A 17,206-nucleotide genomic window follows, 5' to 3' on the forward strand; every position below is an offset into this window, starting at 1 on the left:
AGGTGGGTGCGACCTGTGAGATAGGGCGGTAAGGACAGAGCAAGAAGAGAGACAGCTCAGAGACTGGCAATGCCAATGATTAGAGGCATGGGAAACATTGTATGAGAGATTAAAATATTAGGACCTTTAATTTTTTAGGAGAATAATAGATGGCATGAAAGATACATATAAAATCATCAAGGTTATGGAGAAGGCCAGTTGGGCACATGTCCTAAACCAAGAACAAGGGGAAGCCTAATGAAATCAGAAGGCAGCTAATATAAAATTAATGTACGGAAATACTTTTTTTTACATAATACAATTAACCTTTGGCAACAAGAGTTTAGTAGGATTCAAAAAAAGGGATTACACATTTTTTATGACTAAGATGGGGTATATAGATATGACATATCAATCCTGATGCTTCAGGACAACCTTAAATGCCTACTGCTATGAAGAAACATCCTCCATGGGCATGTTAATGCATGATAATCTATTAAGGCAGTTTTATGCTTTCCCCTGATTTATCTGGTATTGGCTACAGACATAACAACATGGGCCTTGGTGGGCCAGGGGTTTCATCTGGTTTGGCTGTTCATTCTAAATGAAGATTCTGTGTTTATACAAAGAAAAATTAACTAAGGGTTAGATTCTGTAACCTTACGGTCTCTGCTGCCCCGGGCCAGAGAACAAATTGTGACTCTCAATTTGTTCCTTCCTTGTTCCAGTGGGGAAGTGCCAGCAGTAGATTACTTCCCCCTCAGTGCAGATTGAGCACCACGGGTGTGTTGGACAAGTAGTCATCTTGGTTTAACCAGGACCTTTTTCCTAAATTAGAAGTATTTTAATATATTAAGACTGTTTGTTGCTTTTTCTTTTCTAGTACACATTTCAAATGGTGCATTGTGACACCTTGGGAGCAATACAAAACCAAAGTCAGCCAGCCAAATCATTTATTGGACTTTCATGCCTAGTTTTTAATACCATTAATTTGTGCCACTATATTGTTTGAGTACTGGGTTTATGTTAAAGTACAGCAGTCCCTAGAGTACTCCATTGCAATTATCAAATAAGTTAGAGGGGGAAAACGGGAAAACATATTAGGTTCTCTAGTCCCAGTTCTCTATTGATCCAATTGCTTTCTAATGTACACATATTAGAATTTTTTCCAGGCTAATTTTAGTTGTTCAAGAGTTCGGGCTTCTCCCACTTCACTTGCGAAAACTTAAACAACCAAGTTGACCTTGCTGTTTGGAATCTTTTCCTGATATTTATCTTACCTTTTTCCCTTTTAGTTTTATTCTAGTATTTCATATTTAACTCAAGTAATCTCTTCTTGTAAATCAATCCCTTCATCTGTGGATCTGTTATAAAATAGATCAGTGTCATAACTATGGGGATGAAGGAATCCCAAGATGTTTAGATGGATTTCTAAGACTACATTCTGACAGTTACATTTATGGTGTGTGACTGTCACACAAAGTTCAGAACATAAGAACTGCTATACTGAGTCAAACCAATGGTCCATCTAGCCCAGTATCCTGTCTTCCAACAGTGACCAAGGCCAGGTGCCTGGCAAACCGAGACTAGGGCCATTTCAGAACATGGTTTTCCATCCCTGCCCATCCTGGTAATAGCCATTGATGGACCTATCCTCCATGAACTTACCTAGTTCTTTTTTGAACTCTGTTGTAGTCTTGGCCTTAACATCCTCTGGCAAGATAGGACTTATGCAGTCAGTTTGCAATAACAATAGAATTCTATTTAGCATAGAACAAAAAACCTATTTTAAAAAAGAATATTTTATGCTTTATCCAATGGCTGCAAAGTCTCTTGGGCCTTTTTTTCTTTTTAAAAATTGTCTTTGCTTCTGTCGTTTTGCTATAACGGGACAAACTCAGAACTACAGTAGAGACAAATCATTTTTCCCCTCCCCAGGAGTTCATTCCATACATGGCAGAGAAATACAATTTCCAGTATGAGCTTGTGCAGTACAAATGGCCACGTTGGCTTCACCAGCAAACAGAGAAACAGCGCATTATCTGGGGTTACAAGATCCTTTTTCTGGATGTGTTGTTCCCACTGGTGGTTGATAAATTCCTGTTTGTGGATGCTGATCAGGTAAGCTATCTGATGGCTTTGGAATCATTGGCAGAAATTACATGGTCAGAGTAAGTATAGTAAATATAGTTCCAGAGGGGTAGCTGTGTTAGCCTGTATACAGCAAAAACAATGGGAGTCCTGTAGCACTTTAAAGACTAACAAATTTAATTTCTTCAGGCATAAGCTTTTGTGGGCTGTAACCTCATCTGACGAAGTGGGTTACAGCCCACGAAAGCTTATGCCTGCAGAAATTAAATTTGTTAGTCTTTAAAGTTCTACAGGACTCTCATTTTTTTATAGTAAATATAGTTAAATACAAAAAAGCTATGTTAAAAGAACATTATGAAGGTTGCAAAGTAAAACACTCAGAAGTTAGAAAATGTGGATATAACTAATAGAAGAGGATAGCACATATCCGATAAGCAGCAATCACTGCACCCCACTGTGTCTAACCTTTGTCGAGCAACAAGGCAGCCAAATTAATGAATTTTATTGGACCAACTTCTGTTGGTGGAAGGGACAAGCTTTCAAGCTTCACAGAGCTCTTCCTCAGGTCAGGAGAGTGGCCAAACTAGATACAAGGTGGGGCAGATTAAGCATAAGGGGCTCACACAAATTATACAAAGCCACTTAAAATGAAGTGGGCAATTAATGCCTCTGCAGTTGATGGACAATAGAGTTAACAGGCTGCAGAGTGGTACAAATCGTTGTAATGGGCCACAAAACCAGCGTCTTTGTTAAATCCAAGGTTTTTAGCTTCCAGCAGAGTTATGATTTTAAATTCCCAGGCTTGTTTGTTGAAAATGTTATACAGGTTTCCTTTGAGGAAGATGACTGAGAGGTCAGGTGTAGAATGATGGCTTTGGGTACATTGCAATCAGACCTATGGCTGGCCTGTGCTGGCTGATTCGGGCTTGGATTAAGGGGCTGTTTAATTGCATTGTTGACGTTCTGGCCCAGCCTGGAGCCTGAGCTCTAGGACCATCCTACTTCACAGGGTCCTATAGTCCAGGCTCCAGCCTGAACCAGCTGGCATGGGCCAGATGCAAGTATTTAACTGCCGTGTAGATATACCCTAAGTCAAGTTATTTGTAGGTACCATGACCTAGATACCAGATTCTCCTTTAATAGATTCTTGTTAGAGTTAAAGCTATTTTACACTCTTTCCATCTTAGTTACTTGAAGAATTATAATGTGCATTATCCTATTCTGATTTGCTTGGGGCAGGGACTTTATCTTGCTCCATTATTACAATGTAGAATGTACTACTAATAAGTAACCCTTCTCTAAATGCTTATTCAACTTTAACTATGGAGTCATAACCCACGCCACAAAAAAACTCCCATAACCCCCATGCCAGTTTGCCAGAGTGTCTATGTCCACACTAAATAGAAATACACTTTCATTTCCTTTTGCTCAGATTGTGCGCACAGACCTCAAAGAGTTAAGAGACTTCAATTTGGATGGTGCACCTTATGGCTATACTCCATTCTGTGAAAGCCGTAGGGAGATGGATGGCTACCGGTTCTGGAAGTCAGGATACTGGGCAAGTCACTTGGCTGGAAGAAAATATCACATCAGGTACTGAAGAATTCAGTTTTACCAGATTCATTATAAGACTCTTGTTTGGATCGATCGATCGATCACTCACTCACACCCCGCACCCCCCAAATGTGAAACACTTGCCCTTGTTGCTGGCACACTGTGGTTGAAGTGCATGTGTATGCAATGAAATCTGTGCTGCTGTGTGTTTGATGGGTTTGCTCAATGCTTTGTTTTTCTGGGCTCCATCATGTAAGCTTGGGCAGCCTCTGAATTTCCCATTTGACACTTTAGGCTAGAGCATTTGCTGTAGCTTTTACAGATTATTGGAACTGTTGTTAGTTGCCAAAAGATCTATCTGACTTAAATGTTGAAGGTAATGAAAGAAGGGATAATGGGACAGCAATACTAGGATATTGTTTCTGAAGAATTTTTGAATGCGTACACCACGACCTAGTTTGTCTGTGAGGGTCCAACTAAGATTACATTGTTTTTTAATTTTGTAACTGAATACATCATTCAGGCTCCGTTATTAATAACTGTGTTTATGTTTAGTGCTCTATATGTTGTGGATCTGAAAAAGTTTAGGAAGATAGCTGCTGGAGACCGGCTAAGAGGACAATATCAAGGTCTAAGTCAAGATCCTAACAGTCTTTCCAACCTTGATCAGGTGCGTGTACACTGATTTTTAGTTTTGCAGTTGGATAGTAGTTTTCAGATACTTGAGACTCTCTTGTCTTTAATTCCTATCCAGATCATCTACCTTTTCTTCTGAAGGCAGTTCTATTTAAAGATTGCAGTTTAATCTGATATTTTATTCAGAGTTGACATATGCTTGCTTTGTTTCTTCATTGCCTCACACACAGTAGTTTTAAACCAATATTGTTCTGATGCCTTTACCAATGCCATGCCTCTAATTGGCTGCATCAGACACAGTGACAACTTTCAACAGCAATAACGTTACCATTATGCTGCAGCACATAATATACATTGGATACTGACCTTTGAAGGTAGAAGTTAGATGTGCGGTGAGTTGAAGGCAGAATAGCTACTTTAGCCTTACATGTGCTTTCTTCTGGTCAGTTGTGTTTAATCTTTTACATTATTTTCATTGACTATTAACTTTTTAATATTTGGTGGAGATTTTACTAAGGTTTCAAAAACACAAAACCAAGCCTCATACAATGGCATTATGGAAGGGGTCCCCAAGAGGAACACTTATATTGTAGCCATTCTGTACTAAGTGCTTTAGTTCTTCAGAGACTGCGTTGACTCTTAAAACTTTGCGCTTCCCACTGAAGTCCTCTCTTATGAGGAAAAAAAAAAATCAATCACACAAGGGCAGCAGCCACAATTCAAGTTTCCTCACTGCCTTGCAGATGGTCTCTCAGTATAAGTTTGACACATCTCTGGGTGTGAGAATTAATTCTCAATGTCCATTTGCTCCTTGGCCTCGCAGTTGAGACAGTCAGCAAGACAATACCAAAAGTGTTATGGAGGCGTCTTTGGTATGGACAAATTTTCTCTTAGGAAGTGTTGTCAGGTCACTAATTCAGTTCATATTTTATAGGACAATGAACAGTTTTTAGATTGTAATGTTGGTTACCACTAGCACTGACCAGATTGGAACTAGGGTTGTGAAGGTGAAAGTCTCTCTAACCCACTACCAAATTCTTGAGCTGTCCAGTCTGTGCTGGATTTTCCTAATTATAGGTCAAAGAAAGCTTATATATATTCAAATACTGACCTTTATAAGGTGCCATGTGCTAAGCTGAATATATGTTAGTGGAGTGACTTTATGCATCTGAATTTTATACAGTATTTTAGAATAATCTTGTGTGTAGGTTACCAATATTTCCATTAGTCTTAGTAGCCAGTGGGACTGTTTTGTCTTCTAAACACCTGAACAAGTACCAAGAGGAGCCTCTTGTTAATATCTCAAGAAAATAACCATTTGAGCTAGTCTAGTCCGACAATGAGGGTTTGATAGCTGGATTCATATCCCTTTATCACATGGAGTTAAAACCTCACATATTCTGACTTGACAAAATGATAAATGAACTGAAAGTTAATTCTGAATACTGAACTTTAAAGTTGATAACTAATTGCTTGTTTAAACAGTCTGAGGTTCTGGTTTTCTCCAAAGAATCTAGCTGCTATTAGGGATGTAAAGGGTTAACAGTTTAAATGTTTAAATGGTAATCAGCTGTTTAAAATGTTTAAACAGCTGATTACCATTTAAAGGGGGGGAGTGGCAGCTGGGCTGGCTCTACACCAGTAAGAGCTGGCAGGAGCTGGGCTGGGCTCCCTGTGAGAGGACGGGGAGACATGGAGCCCAGCGCTGGAGGGTAGCCGCAGCTGAGCTCCGTGTCTTTGCTGGTGGGCAAGCGTGGAGCCCAGTGTGGGGAGGGGGGAGCGAGCCGCAGCTGGGTGGAGGCGTGAAGCCCAGCACCAGAGGTGGGGGTAGCCGCAGCTGGGCAGCTCATGCTGGCAGGGAAGTGCAGAGCTTAGCAGGGGAGGGGCGGTGAGCCCAGCTGGGCTCGTTTCAGCTCCCTGCCAGTGAAAGCTGCCTAGCTCCCATGGCCAGGGGGCGGGATCCCAGCTAGGCAGCTCTCACTTTGCAGTGAGGAGCAGAGCCCAGCACAGCTGCCCCACATCCCCCAGCATTTAATTGGAGAGTTTATTTTTAGAATGTTTAAATGGATTTTAATTAAACTAATTTTTACATCCCTACACTGCTGTAGGTTTTGTTTAGGTAATAATGTTGTCGTTAATCTTTCACTCACTAGAAAGCCCCTATTTTTTGTTCTTGGGTATACAGTAAATACTGCTCTGCAGGTTAGGATTTCTCATAGAGCATCCCTTGGGAATTCTAAAAGATAAATGATTTTTTCTCACTGTTGTAGATACTGCTAATAAATGTTGTCTTTCAAATAGGATTTGCCCAACAACATGATCCATCAGGTGCCTATTAAATCACTGCCCCAGGAGTGGCTTTGGTGTGAAACATGGTGTGATGATTCTTCAAAGAAGAGAGCAAAAACTATTGATCTGGTAAGACTATTATGGCTCATAGGTAGATTTAAATTGAGATATTAGCATTAACTGTTGGTAACTTGCCAAAAAGTAGATATCACTTGCGCTGACATTCACCTTTCACCAAAATGTATTAGTTGGCATCCCAGACACACACAGCAGGGAGAAAGGGCCTTTCCCCAATTGAACTGAGTACATGCCCACTTTCTTTCCTCCTTGTTTTTGTAGACCTGTTGGGCCAGGCTTCATTTCACCCAATGATGGATGCAGCGTGTGCATGTCAGATCAAAGTTTTCCTTCTCCTAGGTAGGCTGCCCTCCCAGACTGAAGAGCTCCACCTTCCCTGAGCTGTCTGGTTATTTTTTAAAGGTGTCAGATACCCACCTTTGGTAAAAACACCTCTACCACATGAAGCCAATTGATTGGGGAGTTTGACTGTCAGAGGCTATCAGAGACACTGGACATTTTATAGATGTTGGGAGTTCCTCATCCCTGGCCATAACAGCTTTTTTGGGAGGTCCTATGGGTATATGAGCATGAAAAAGAGTTACACAAAGGGACAGATTTTGAAATGAAAGCATTGGGCTAGAAGTCAGTCTGTGATGTGACTGACAAAATCCAGGAAGTGCTACTTCAGACACAGGCAGAGGATTAATGAAGATAGCATGGCAGGAGAGGCCAGTATGAAAGAGCTCCACAAGGAAGTGATGGATTGCATCATAGAAGATGGTAAGCAGGTGGATTATAGCGCTGTCTTGGGCAAGCGAAGATGGTGGATGCTTGCATGACAAATGGACCCCAGGAGATGGGAAGAAGATGGAGATAATAGCACTTCCCATCCTCACAGGGGTGTTGTGAGGCCATCAGATACTATGGTGCTGAGGGCCATATACGTACCTTACATAGATTGTCTATGTTCATACTAACCAGCAGTTTTGTCTTTTTGCATTTTGCAACAATTGATTTGCCCCTTCCTCCCTGTATTGTTTTCTTGGCTATCGACAGCAGTGATATTAGCACAAGTTGGGAATATTTTAACTTGTACTCCCTCTGCTACAGCAAGGAAGGGCTTCTTTCAGTTGGTCATTAATGATAGTTGAATTAAAATTATTCTTATCCAGTTGGAAGTGTTCAGTTTTCTTTAAAGGTCAGACAAATTTGGAGCTTGAAAATACTTTAGTGAAGATTTTGAGAGAATGCAGACATCTTTTTTGCATATATGCAAAGATCATCTGTCTCAGTAATGAACTGTTCCAGAGGGGTAGCCGTGTTAGTCTGGTATACAGCAAAAACAATGAGAGTCCTGTAGTACCTTAAAAACTAACAAATTTCTGTGGGCATAAGCTTTTGTGGGGTGCAACCCACTTCGTCAAATGCATGAAGGTGCAAATGAACTGTGTTTCATTTGTAGTGTAATAATCCAATGACCAAAGAGCCCAAGCTTCAGGCAGCTGTGCGCATTGTCCCAGAGTGGCAAGACTATGATCAAGAAATTAAACAGCTATACAGTCATTTCCAGAAAGAGAAAGAAACAGGAACCCTTACTACAACAGATGGGATGAAACAGCAAAACAGAAAAGGTAAATTGTACAGTTTCCCATTTATAAAAATGGCTTTTATTAAAACTAAAAGGTTGCTGCCCTTACAGTGCATAACATAGTGTGTAATGGTATTCTGGTGAATTTCTTCCCTGCTGTTGGAAAATAGTTCATGCTTGACCATTTTAATGCAGGTGTATTACCTCATAGCATGCAGAAGATAACTACTGCCACTGTATGCTTTTGTGACTTTCTTCATTTGGGTTTGGTGGAAGAGTCCACTGCAGATGATGTAGGGAAGAGAAGTTTATTGGCCCCTTCCTTGACATTCTGTGCATTTTTCAATATGCAAATGTCTTAACAGAATCCAGGCTAAACAAAGTGCCTTACAGCTCTGTGAATTGAACAGAATGGGACTTTTTCAGAAGTTGAATGTCATCCCTACTACTGTGGAAGATTTGGCTGAACACAGACTTCAGTCTACCATTGCACATTCTGAATTAGTTTTCAGCAGTAGGTGCATCTGCATCATTGTAGACAATGGCTTAAGCGCTAATGTCGGCAGAACTAAACCATTTTCAACACTGTCGAGAAGGTCTTCATCTCTCTCTAAAGTAAATTATTTGTGAAGCCGATATGAAATACATATCTGTACTTGCTTTGGAATGTATTTTGAATAGTGGCAATATAGAGCTTATACAGTACACTTCGAGTCATCATCAATACTTTGCAAATATTAGTTAAGAAATGCACTTAGAGAGCAGATTTAAAAGTGGGCATAATTTTGACCACAAAAAGCAAGAGGATATATGAAGAGAATTGGTTGGCTGGGATTCATTAACATGAGCACAACCCTTATTAGTTACAACTTAGGGCTGGATGAAGGTTCATAAATTTGAGCCTACCTCTTAATTTTTCAGAAGAAAAATGTTATTTAATACAAAGGATTACTGTCTACAGACTGTCCTTTCAATTCATAGGGGATTCATTTGTGTAACTGTTCTGAGAGAACAATCCATCGGCTTGTAAAGCCAGTTGCGCTCAAATCCAACCTGAAAATGTGATTTTCATCTTATTTTTTTTCCCTCTTCTACAGATCTAGCGGCACATGTGGAATTATGATCCATGGGAAAAAATGAAGTTAGATGGTTCCATAGACAATTTTTATATCAAATGCTAGATTTTTTTCCAGGATGTCTGCAAGACTGCTGAATAACTGAATGAGATGATGATGTATGCATTTTTATTACTTGCCTTTGGGTTGATTTCTGCATAGGCTCATAGTTACTGTTTTTGCACCAGGAGGGGGGAGATAAAAGTGCCCACCGTGAAGTGTAAAATTTCAGTAACAGAACTTCAAAAATACATTGAAAAGCAGCATATCTGTTCATCTAGCTGTTGCCACATACATTACTGCTGGCAATGATTCTATTAGCCACAGATATCTTACTCAAGAGCACATGGAAAATGCATACTGAGTAAGTGGTGAGACAGTAATAGCATGAGAGTCTTTACCTCAAACGAGTGTTTTGAGATGGAGCTAGTTTTTCCAGGCTACATTAAGCTTGGAATTATGCCTTGAACTGGTCTAATGTTGCAACTGCAACTTTCAGATGGTCCATCTTCTACAAGGCGCTGTTCAAATTTGTTCATTATGCCATTGATTCTATTACAAAACAGCAGTTTCATTATTTAAATGGAGACATAGCATGTTTCCTGACTTTTGAAGAGTTGGCTCCGTGCAAAGCTACCCACACCACTTAAAAACAAACATCCACTTGCAGCTGTACATGCTAAAAAGGTTAACAATACTTGGCAATTGATCTAAAAATATCAGGATTTTTTCCTGACTTTTCCTTTCCTCCTAAATTTATTTAAAAATGCCCCGTTTCTCCCTCTACAACCTTTAAAGTTTTTAAACAAATCTGTAGGGCATTAATTCTGCTGCAGTTCATTGTTTCATGAATGTTTTTGCTGTTTATGAAAATCTGTGAAAGTTTTTGATCATGTAAATTTCATTTTTCAAACACAAGATGTCACATCAATAAAATGTTGGAGTTCTTAGGTCTTTCTGTTAGTTCTCACATTCACCCCTCTGTTTCCTTTTGATTTTCTTGGTCCTCTTTACTGTAGAACATAACTGATTCCTTGTTTGCACACTTTTATGCAATAAGTTTCATTTCAATACATAGAACAGAAAATAGCTTTCTCTGAATAACTGCATCTGAGGATTAGTGTCCTTACAGTTTCTTCAGCTGTACATTTTCTAATAAGCCTCTTTCAGGTATTAATTTTAAAAACAAGCCACGGCAGTAGTTCTGCCACAAAAGCACACTTATAAAGTCAATTACGGTCTACTCAGGTGCAATGTCTGTCTATTTTACCACTGCATGTAATTGTGGCGTATATTACCAAAACATTTTAAAACAGAAGTTGCTTTAAGAAAATGTTGATGAGATGAATTGAACAGTTTGGTTTGTAATCAGATAACACTCTACCTTTATGTCCAGACCGCTGTGGAGATGGGAATCCAAGCCTTTCATCCAACGTGAAGAAAAGGCTCCTCCATATTTTATATTTCAACATCCCTGAAAGAGGCATATTTTAAAAATGCAGATCTAGGTTGTCAAAACTGCACACACAGAGAGCCAGTTTTGCATTTAGCTGGCCCATTGTGAGCACATTTAGTTACAGCAATTGTCTATGGAGTGTGTATTTTGTTTTTTTAAGAAATAGCTCCCTAGCATTCTGGCCAAGATGATAGGTTTCTGCATTAGTCTTAGTTTAGCTTCCAGTGTTTTCTTTCCAAAACTCTATGTTCTGTGCTGTTACTCATGATGAAAGCCTACTCTGAATGTCAACAGTTGAGGTAGGTAATTCTCTGAAATCCACTTAAAGATACAAATTGGCTCAAATAACCCTAAATTTGTGTATAGAACTACTGTAGTGTTTTTTGTGTCAGTGTTTTGTGACTGAAGGGACAGATTTATTTTTGGATAGAAAGGTTTTTAGTTTTGCTTATTTTTATAAAAAGTGTCCACTATTTCCCATCACCACCTGATGGTAAGATCATTTTTGGCACTAAAATGGAGCAATGTCCACCAAGGCGGTAGTATCAGATTCACTGGGTCCACTCAGAGAAGATACACAGAGCAGTATGAAGGCCATCTCATGTATACCATCCAGCTGAGTGTCTGGCCATACCCCAGCTAGCACACTATTCGCTTTAGAACAGGGCAGTTGTATTCCCTCATAGCAGTCTCCTGAGTGCTGGACAGAGGGAAAAATGGCTCCCTAGTCCCCCTTTCCATCTACATACAGCAGGATTTGGGCCCAAGAGCTGTTATATTGTGCAAGTGGGATTGAATTTAGGTATTTTACAGGCATTTGCTATGAAAGGCCCCTGGCACTGTGCCCTACACTAACAGGCACAGAAACTAAGGATGTAAAAATTAGTGTGTGTAACTCCCTTGAACCCTTTGTATCCCTGTACTTTCACTGACATCTTTTACATTTTTAAAGCACAGACCTAAAGTGCCTCAGCCTACTTCTAATTGATACATGTGTTACCTACCTGGCAGATAGTTATATTGCACACGCACTTTTAGCAGATCTCCAATACCCAAAGTGACAGCTTAGCACTAGCAAAATAGAGGAAACTGCCTCTCTCGTGACCAAAGCCACACTATGCAGGTGAGTGGGACAGGATTTCATAAACCAGAAATTCACTAAACTGATATTCAGCTCAAATTCCATCATATCTAGGTAACACACCATATGCATCTTCTAGGCAGCAGCTCTTAATGCACTACTCACATACTTAAATTGTCAGAGCTGTATTAATCAAGACTGGAAACTCATTCCAGTGTAAATTTTTATCTAGTTTTATACATTATAAAGTTAGTTTTCCCAATAAAAGGCCAAGGGTCACAGGTGGTAACAGGAACCTCTAGCAACTTAAAACTAATGTTTCCAGTGGATTCTGAACAGCGCGCAAACACGTGTGCCAACTTCAAATTTTTGTTTGTGAAAGCCTTTAATACAAAATCTAATATACTGCCTCTTGCTAGGATTACCCATTTCCAGCTACTGACATTTCATGTCACTCAATGGGCTAGGTTAGCAGCAACTATATTTGAGGAAGTTCATATCTGGGGATTGAGACAGGAAACAAGGTTTAGTCTGCTGTTTAAAAAAAATCCATCCAAGCAGGCAGTAGAAGAGCGCACATTCTGTAAAGGACTGATGTTCATGCTGTGAACATAATCAGCGGCTTGAGGGTAAATGATAAAGGAAATGCAGTACATGTAGTTCGTATGTGGGTCTGTTTGTGTGTAGGTACTGTGGTACTATTAATGAAGTCTTGTTCATGATCAAGCTGGATATTTATTTTTCTATTACTCACTCTTCAATTACAGACCTGGTCTGTCTGATATTTTTCAGGCTGAGTGCCCTAGGAGGAGCATGGTTTGAAGACAAAAACAGTAAATTCTTGAAATATTTAGTTAAGGTGTGAAGTGTAAAATTGCTACTATATAAATCAACTTGTTCTTCAAAATTTAGTTAACTTAGAAAGCTATTAAGCTGGTCAAAGCTATTAAGATAATTTTACGTTCCTCCTGCTTGATAAAGATTATTATTTTCCATTCAACTGGGTCTGATTTAGAGGGAAAAAATGTCAATCACCTGGTATGGAAGCAAGTCATAATCAGTTATGAGCTGACTGAGAAACTTAAAATGAGAGATTCTGCAATTCTTTTGCATTGTTTTAAAAGTTCTGTACCTATTCTGAATAGTCACTATACATGAAGTATATGTACCAGCCACAGTCTGAATATGAAATACTCACCCTGCCTCTCTCTATAATGTAGTTGTTGCAGGTGAGACAAAGTAGAGCAAGGTATTCACTTTCTCTCAGGACTACAGGTAATAGTATCTTCTGATGGGATTGTTTTTTTACAAAATATTTCTTCAGAGGAGATGTTCTCTGAATACAGCTTTCTTTGAACTCCTACAATAGGATCTTAATTTTATTTAAGTAGAGCTATTTCTGATCTGATTGGTTGGGACTATACTCCTGGAACATGTCATCAGTTATACGGGGATAACGGTGAGATATTGCTAAAATGTGACTGAAACTGGCTTGACAATATCTAATTCTGGGTCCCCAGGCTGCTAGGATATGAAAAAAGCCACTCTGCAGCAACGTGATGGCACTGTTAAAGTAAAGCAAACCTTTAAAACTCAGTTGCGATTTTTCTTTCTATGACTGTCACCCTGTGGACACTAATCAAAATGGGGTATAATTTTCTTTTAAAGGAAATTCTGACTGCCCTCCTATTCCAAAATAAAAGACGTGGAGAAGTGTAAAATAAATTGACTAGCTTTTGCAACTTGGGGGAGGGGAAAGTACAAGGAAGGACATTGACAATTGGAAGGATCCAGCTGGGATTTTAAGGAACCTCGATACCTTTTCTAATCTTTTTGCATAATTAATTTCCTGTAATCCTGTTCAACAATACCATGCAGAGTAAAGATGCTGATACTTATTGGTGGGAGTTTTAAATGTCACCTGAACTGAGATTAGTGACTTCCCAGTACTGTGATTTAAAAAAATAAAATCTGTTCAACACAATACATTTTCCCCTTCTCTTCTTTAACATTTCTATCTTATATCAGATCTCCCTGTTTCTTGAGTTCATTAATAGGGCTACTGAGAAGACTACTGCCTGTTAGTCACTTATTTATTTTGTTTTTCATATTTGAGTGCTATTGTGGAAAATATTTGGTAATTTTTAGAGATTTCTAAACTGTAGTGGTTATAACATCCCTCATGCCCAGGCCTAAGCAGATGAAGTCAGGGTAGTTAAGGAGCCTGGCTTTACAGGTTTTTAGATCTATTAACTTTAAGGATGTGAGGTGTTTAAAAGTTAAACACCTATAGAAGTAGTCTGACTTTTTTCTCCATGGAAGATGCTGAGCATCTGCAGCTGTCATTACCTTCCAAAGAAACGCTCGGTGCTCATCTTTGAAAAATCCGTCCATTTATTTAGATGTCTACAAATAGATCTGGAACACTAGCTTTACGTATCCCAGTTTGAAACTTTTGGCCATATAATATGCACCATGATTGACTGTATATAGACAGTTGTGTATGCATAAGAGAGCTTGGCCCACTGCTTTACATTCAGAGTTTATTGTATTGTCTCAGGTAACTGGCAGGCAGATCTTGGTTACAAGTTACCTATATATATTAATATTTTGAAAAGGTCACTTATGACCTAAATATGTCAGTTATTCTGTATAAAAATGTAAAGTTCCTTAATTTTAAACACCACCAGACAGCTGTTTAATAGACTTAACAAGGAGAGCGGATGTGTGGCATGTAGATGGGTGTGAGTAACTCTGAATGCATTCAGTGCCAGAGAGTAAGACAGTCTTAAAAGGAATTTCCAGCAAGGCCTCCAGCTCCCATCAATAATCAGAGCCAACCCTTCAATTAAAGGGTTTATCTCTCTACTTCGAATTAATACAGGAGTGTCAAAATTAATCATAGGCAGGAAAACAGTGAAATGGGACTATGACATGGAATAAATACAACTGCAGCACAAGCCTATGGTAGACTCAAAGGTCATTTTGACAATGCAGCTTATTATACTACATCTTGCTACCTATTGGCTGAAATTCTGCTCTGTTACACTGCTGTAAGCTTGGAATAACACCAGGGGATTTGGCTTTACACTGCTGTAAACATTAGAATTTGCCCCTTGAACATCTTTGCTACCTAATGTGCTACTCAGTGTGGGCAGAGACTACCTCTATGTTTGCTCAGTCTTTCTATTGGGGAGTTAATAGAGGTCAGAACTTCAAAGAGATGCTGCTGTGCAGCAGAGGACTAGAAAAGTAGGTTCTTACTTGTAGTAACCATTAACAGGAAGGGGATACTCGCATTCTTTGCAACATCTCTGACTGTTGAGGATATTTGCTCTTACCATCAGCCTGCACCTTAAGATTCTTTTGAATTCTGCGATGCTATTAGATGCAACAATAGACCTCCTTCCATCTGCAGCTGCCTATAACATTTCATCCCTGGCTAGTCACGGTATTCACAACTTGTAACCACTAGAATTTATAAACACAATTATATTAAGGAACAAGGCCACACATTCTGAAAAAGCTACAACTGGTATCAAAAGCTCTGACTTTCATAACACAGGTTGCCATGAACACATCGCCTCTCTGCTCCTCATTGAAGAGAGTCCAGGTTAAGCACTCTCTTCTGATATTCCAAGCCTTCCATGACATTAGCCTTAGACATGTGAGAAGTTGCATCTGTCTATGACCTTCCTTGATAGTTATATACAATATGAAAGTAGCATTAAAACAAATGTACCCTGAATCCTACACCTCATGCACCAGCTAGGGTATTTGGCACATAAGAGCAAACCAACTCCCATCCACATGAAACAGACAATCTAGTAGACAGAAGCTTCCTAACATACTGTAGTAGGGCTTTATGGAATGCTGTTAAAAAAAAAAATCTCACCATTGCTAAGAGTGCTGAAAACAGCTGATGGAATCAGAGAACTCTCTCTCTTCTATTCTAGGGCTCACAATAGAGGGGATTGTTTTTGTTCAAGCCCCCACATTGCCTTTGTTTTTTGATCTTAAATGTGCCTTTCTCCTAGTTGCCATTAGCACATCATTACTCAATAGCACATCGTTAACAAGACAGAATAAATAATCAGGCCATTAATTAAGATTATTACAGGAATCACTGAAGAGTTAAAACAAACTAATCCCAAATACAGCCAAATGACAATACTCAGGGTGCCCTTGCAAGCAGGACTCTCAGAACTGGAGGTGGAAAGATCCCGTCCACATCTTCTCAGACAAGCTTTAAGAAATGTCATGAAGGTCGTCATCTTGGACTGAGTCTTCTCAGCAGGGATGGACACTGTGCTGTGATTACATACCAGCATTTCAAGAATCTGGAAACAAAACAGAATACATATAAAGCCTCACTGTGGTTTCTGGATTGTGCAAGTTTCCTATCTTGTTAGCATACAGCTGGCTAGTATAAATGGTCTAGTCTAAAATCAGCTGCCATGCCACATTGATTCCATCTGATAGCAGTTTGGTTTCTTAAGGAGTTGGTGCTTTCAGTCATGTTCCTAGCAAACAGACAGTGTCGACAACTGGCACAAATAATAATCCATAGCACCTTCTCTTGGAGGGCTTCACTGGGCTTTGCAAAATGAGGACTGATTTATTCCTCACAATACTGGAGAGAGGGATAGGTAAGTATTTTCCCTGGTTTTCAGGCAGGGAAGCAGAGACACAGAATGGGTGACTTGGCAAAAGTCAAAAAGAACTCCCAGTCCTGTGTCTTCAGCATGAGACCTATCCTCCACTGCTGGCACCTTTGCATTAGTGTCATCAGTTAAATGAAGGATTGAAGGGGAGTGCAGATCAAGCTTATACGCTCACCCCAGAGGTTCTCTCTCCAGCATAGGTTTAGGGAACATTACTTCCCTATCCTCTGGATTAAAACCCATTGCAACTTCTATGCCTTAGGCTTTAAAATTTTGTAATTGTAAATACAGTACATTTCTGAAGTCCCATCCTAGGTACAGCATGTTCCACTTGATTTCCCAAACTGTCTCTATCAATTTCCTCATACCAAGTTTGTACATCTCTTCTATCCTCCCCACATTGTGGAAAAGTCTGTTTACTGAATTTGGAATTAAAGAGGACCGAGACATGGTAGAGAAGCAAGTCTTAGAATTGCACCTTCTGGGTTCCAGAGTTAGTACTGCCACTGGCTCATTCACACCCTTAGGCAAGTCATTTAATCTGTACACCTCAGTTTAACCAGATGTAAAATGGATGCAGTAACATCTGTGTCAGGAAAGGTATTGTGAGAATTTGTGCTTATAAAGGACTTTCAGATCCTAGGATAAAAGTTGCTATGTAAGTGCACAGTAATAAAAATGTCATCTCAGATA

At 39.5% G+C, this 17,206-nt stretch overlaps 1 protein-coding gene across 4 annotated transcripts in view; it reads left to right on the plus strand.

Annotated features, from left to right (window-relative positions):
- UGGT1 (UDP-glucose glycoprotein glucosyltransferase 1) overlaps positions 1 to 11,603 on the plus strand; it is an 85,861-nt gene extending 74,258 nt beyond the window's left edge. For all 4 annotated transcript variants that reach the window (XM_067538857.1, XM_067538858.1, XM_067538859.1 and 1 more), the window contains 6 exons: positions 1,918 to 2,100; positions 3,503 to 3,663; positions 4,180 to 4,294; positions 6,562 to 6,678; positions 8,072 to 8,240; positions 9,295 to 11,603. In XM_067538857.1, the coding sequence (XP_067394958.1) occupies positions 1,918 to 2,100; positions 3,503 to 3,663; positions 4,180 to 4,294; positions 6,562 to 6,678; positions 8,072 to 8,240; positions 9,295 to 9,320 (771 nt within the window). In that variant the 3' untranslated portion in view covers positions 9,321 to 11,603. The remainder of the gene's footprint in view (positions 1 to 1,917; positions 2,101 to 3,502; positions 3,664 to 4,179; positions 4,295 to 6,561; positions 6,679 to 8,071; positions 8,241 to 9,294) is intronic.
- Positions 11,604 to 17,206: the final 5,603 nt, after the last annotated feature.

This window comes from Emydura macquarii, unplaced genomic scaffold, assembly GCF_026122565.2.
Source record: "Emydura macquarii macquarii isolate MOO-44397 ecotype Brisbane River unplaced genomic scaffold, CSIRO-AGI_Emac_v2 contig_499, whole genome shotgun sequence".
NCBI lineage: Eukaryota > Metazoa > Chordata > Testudines > Chelidae > Emydura > Emydura macquarii.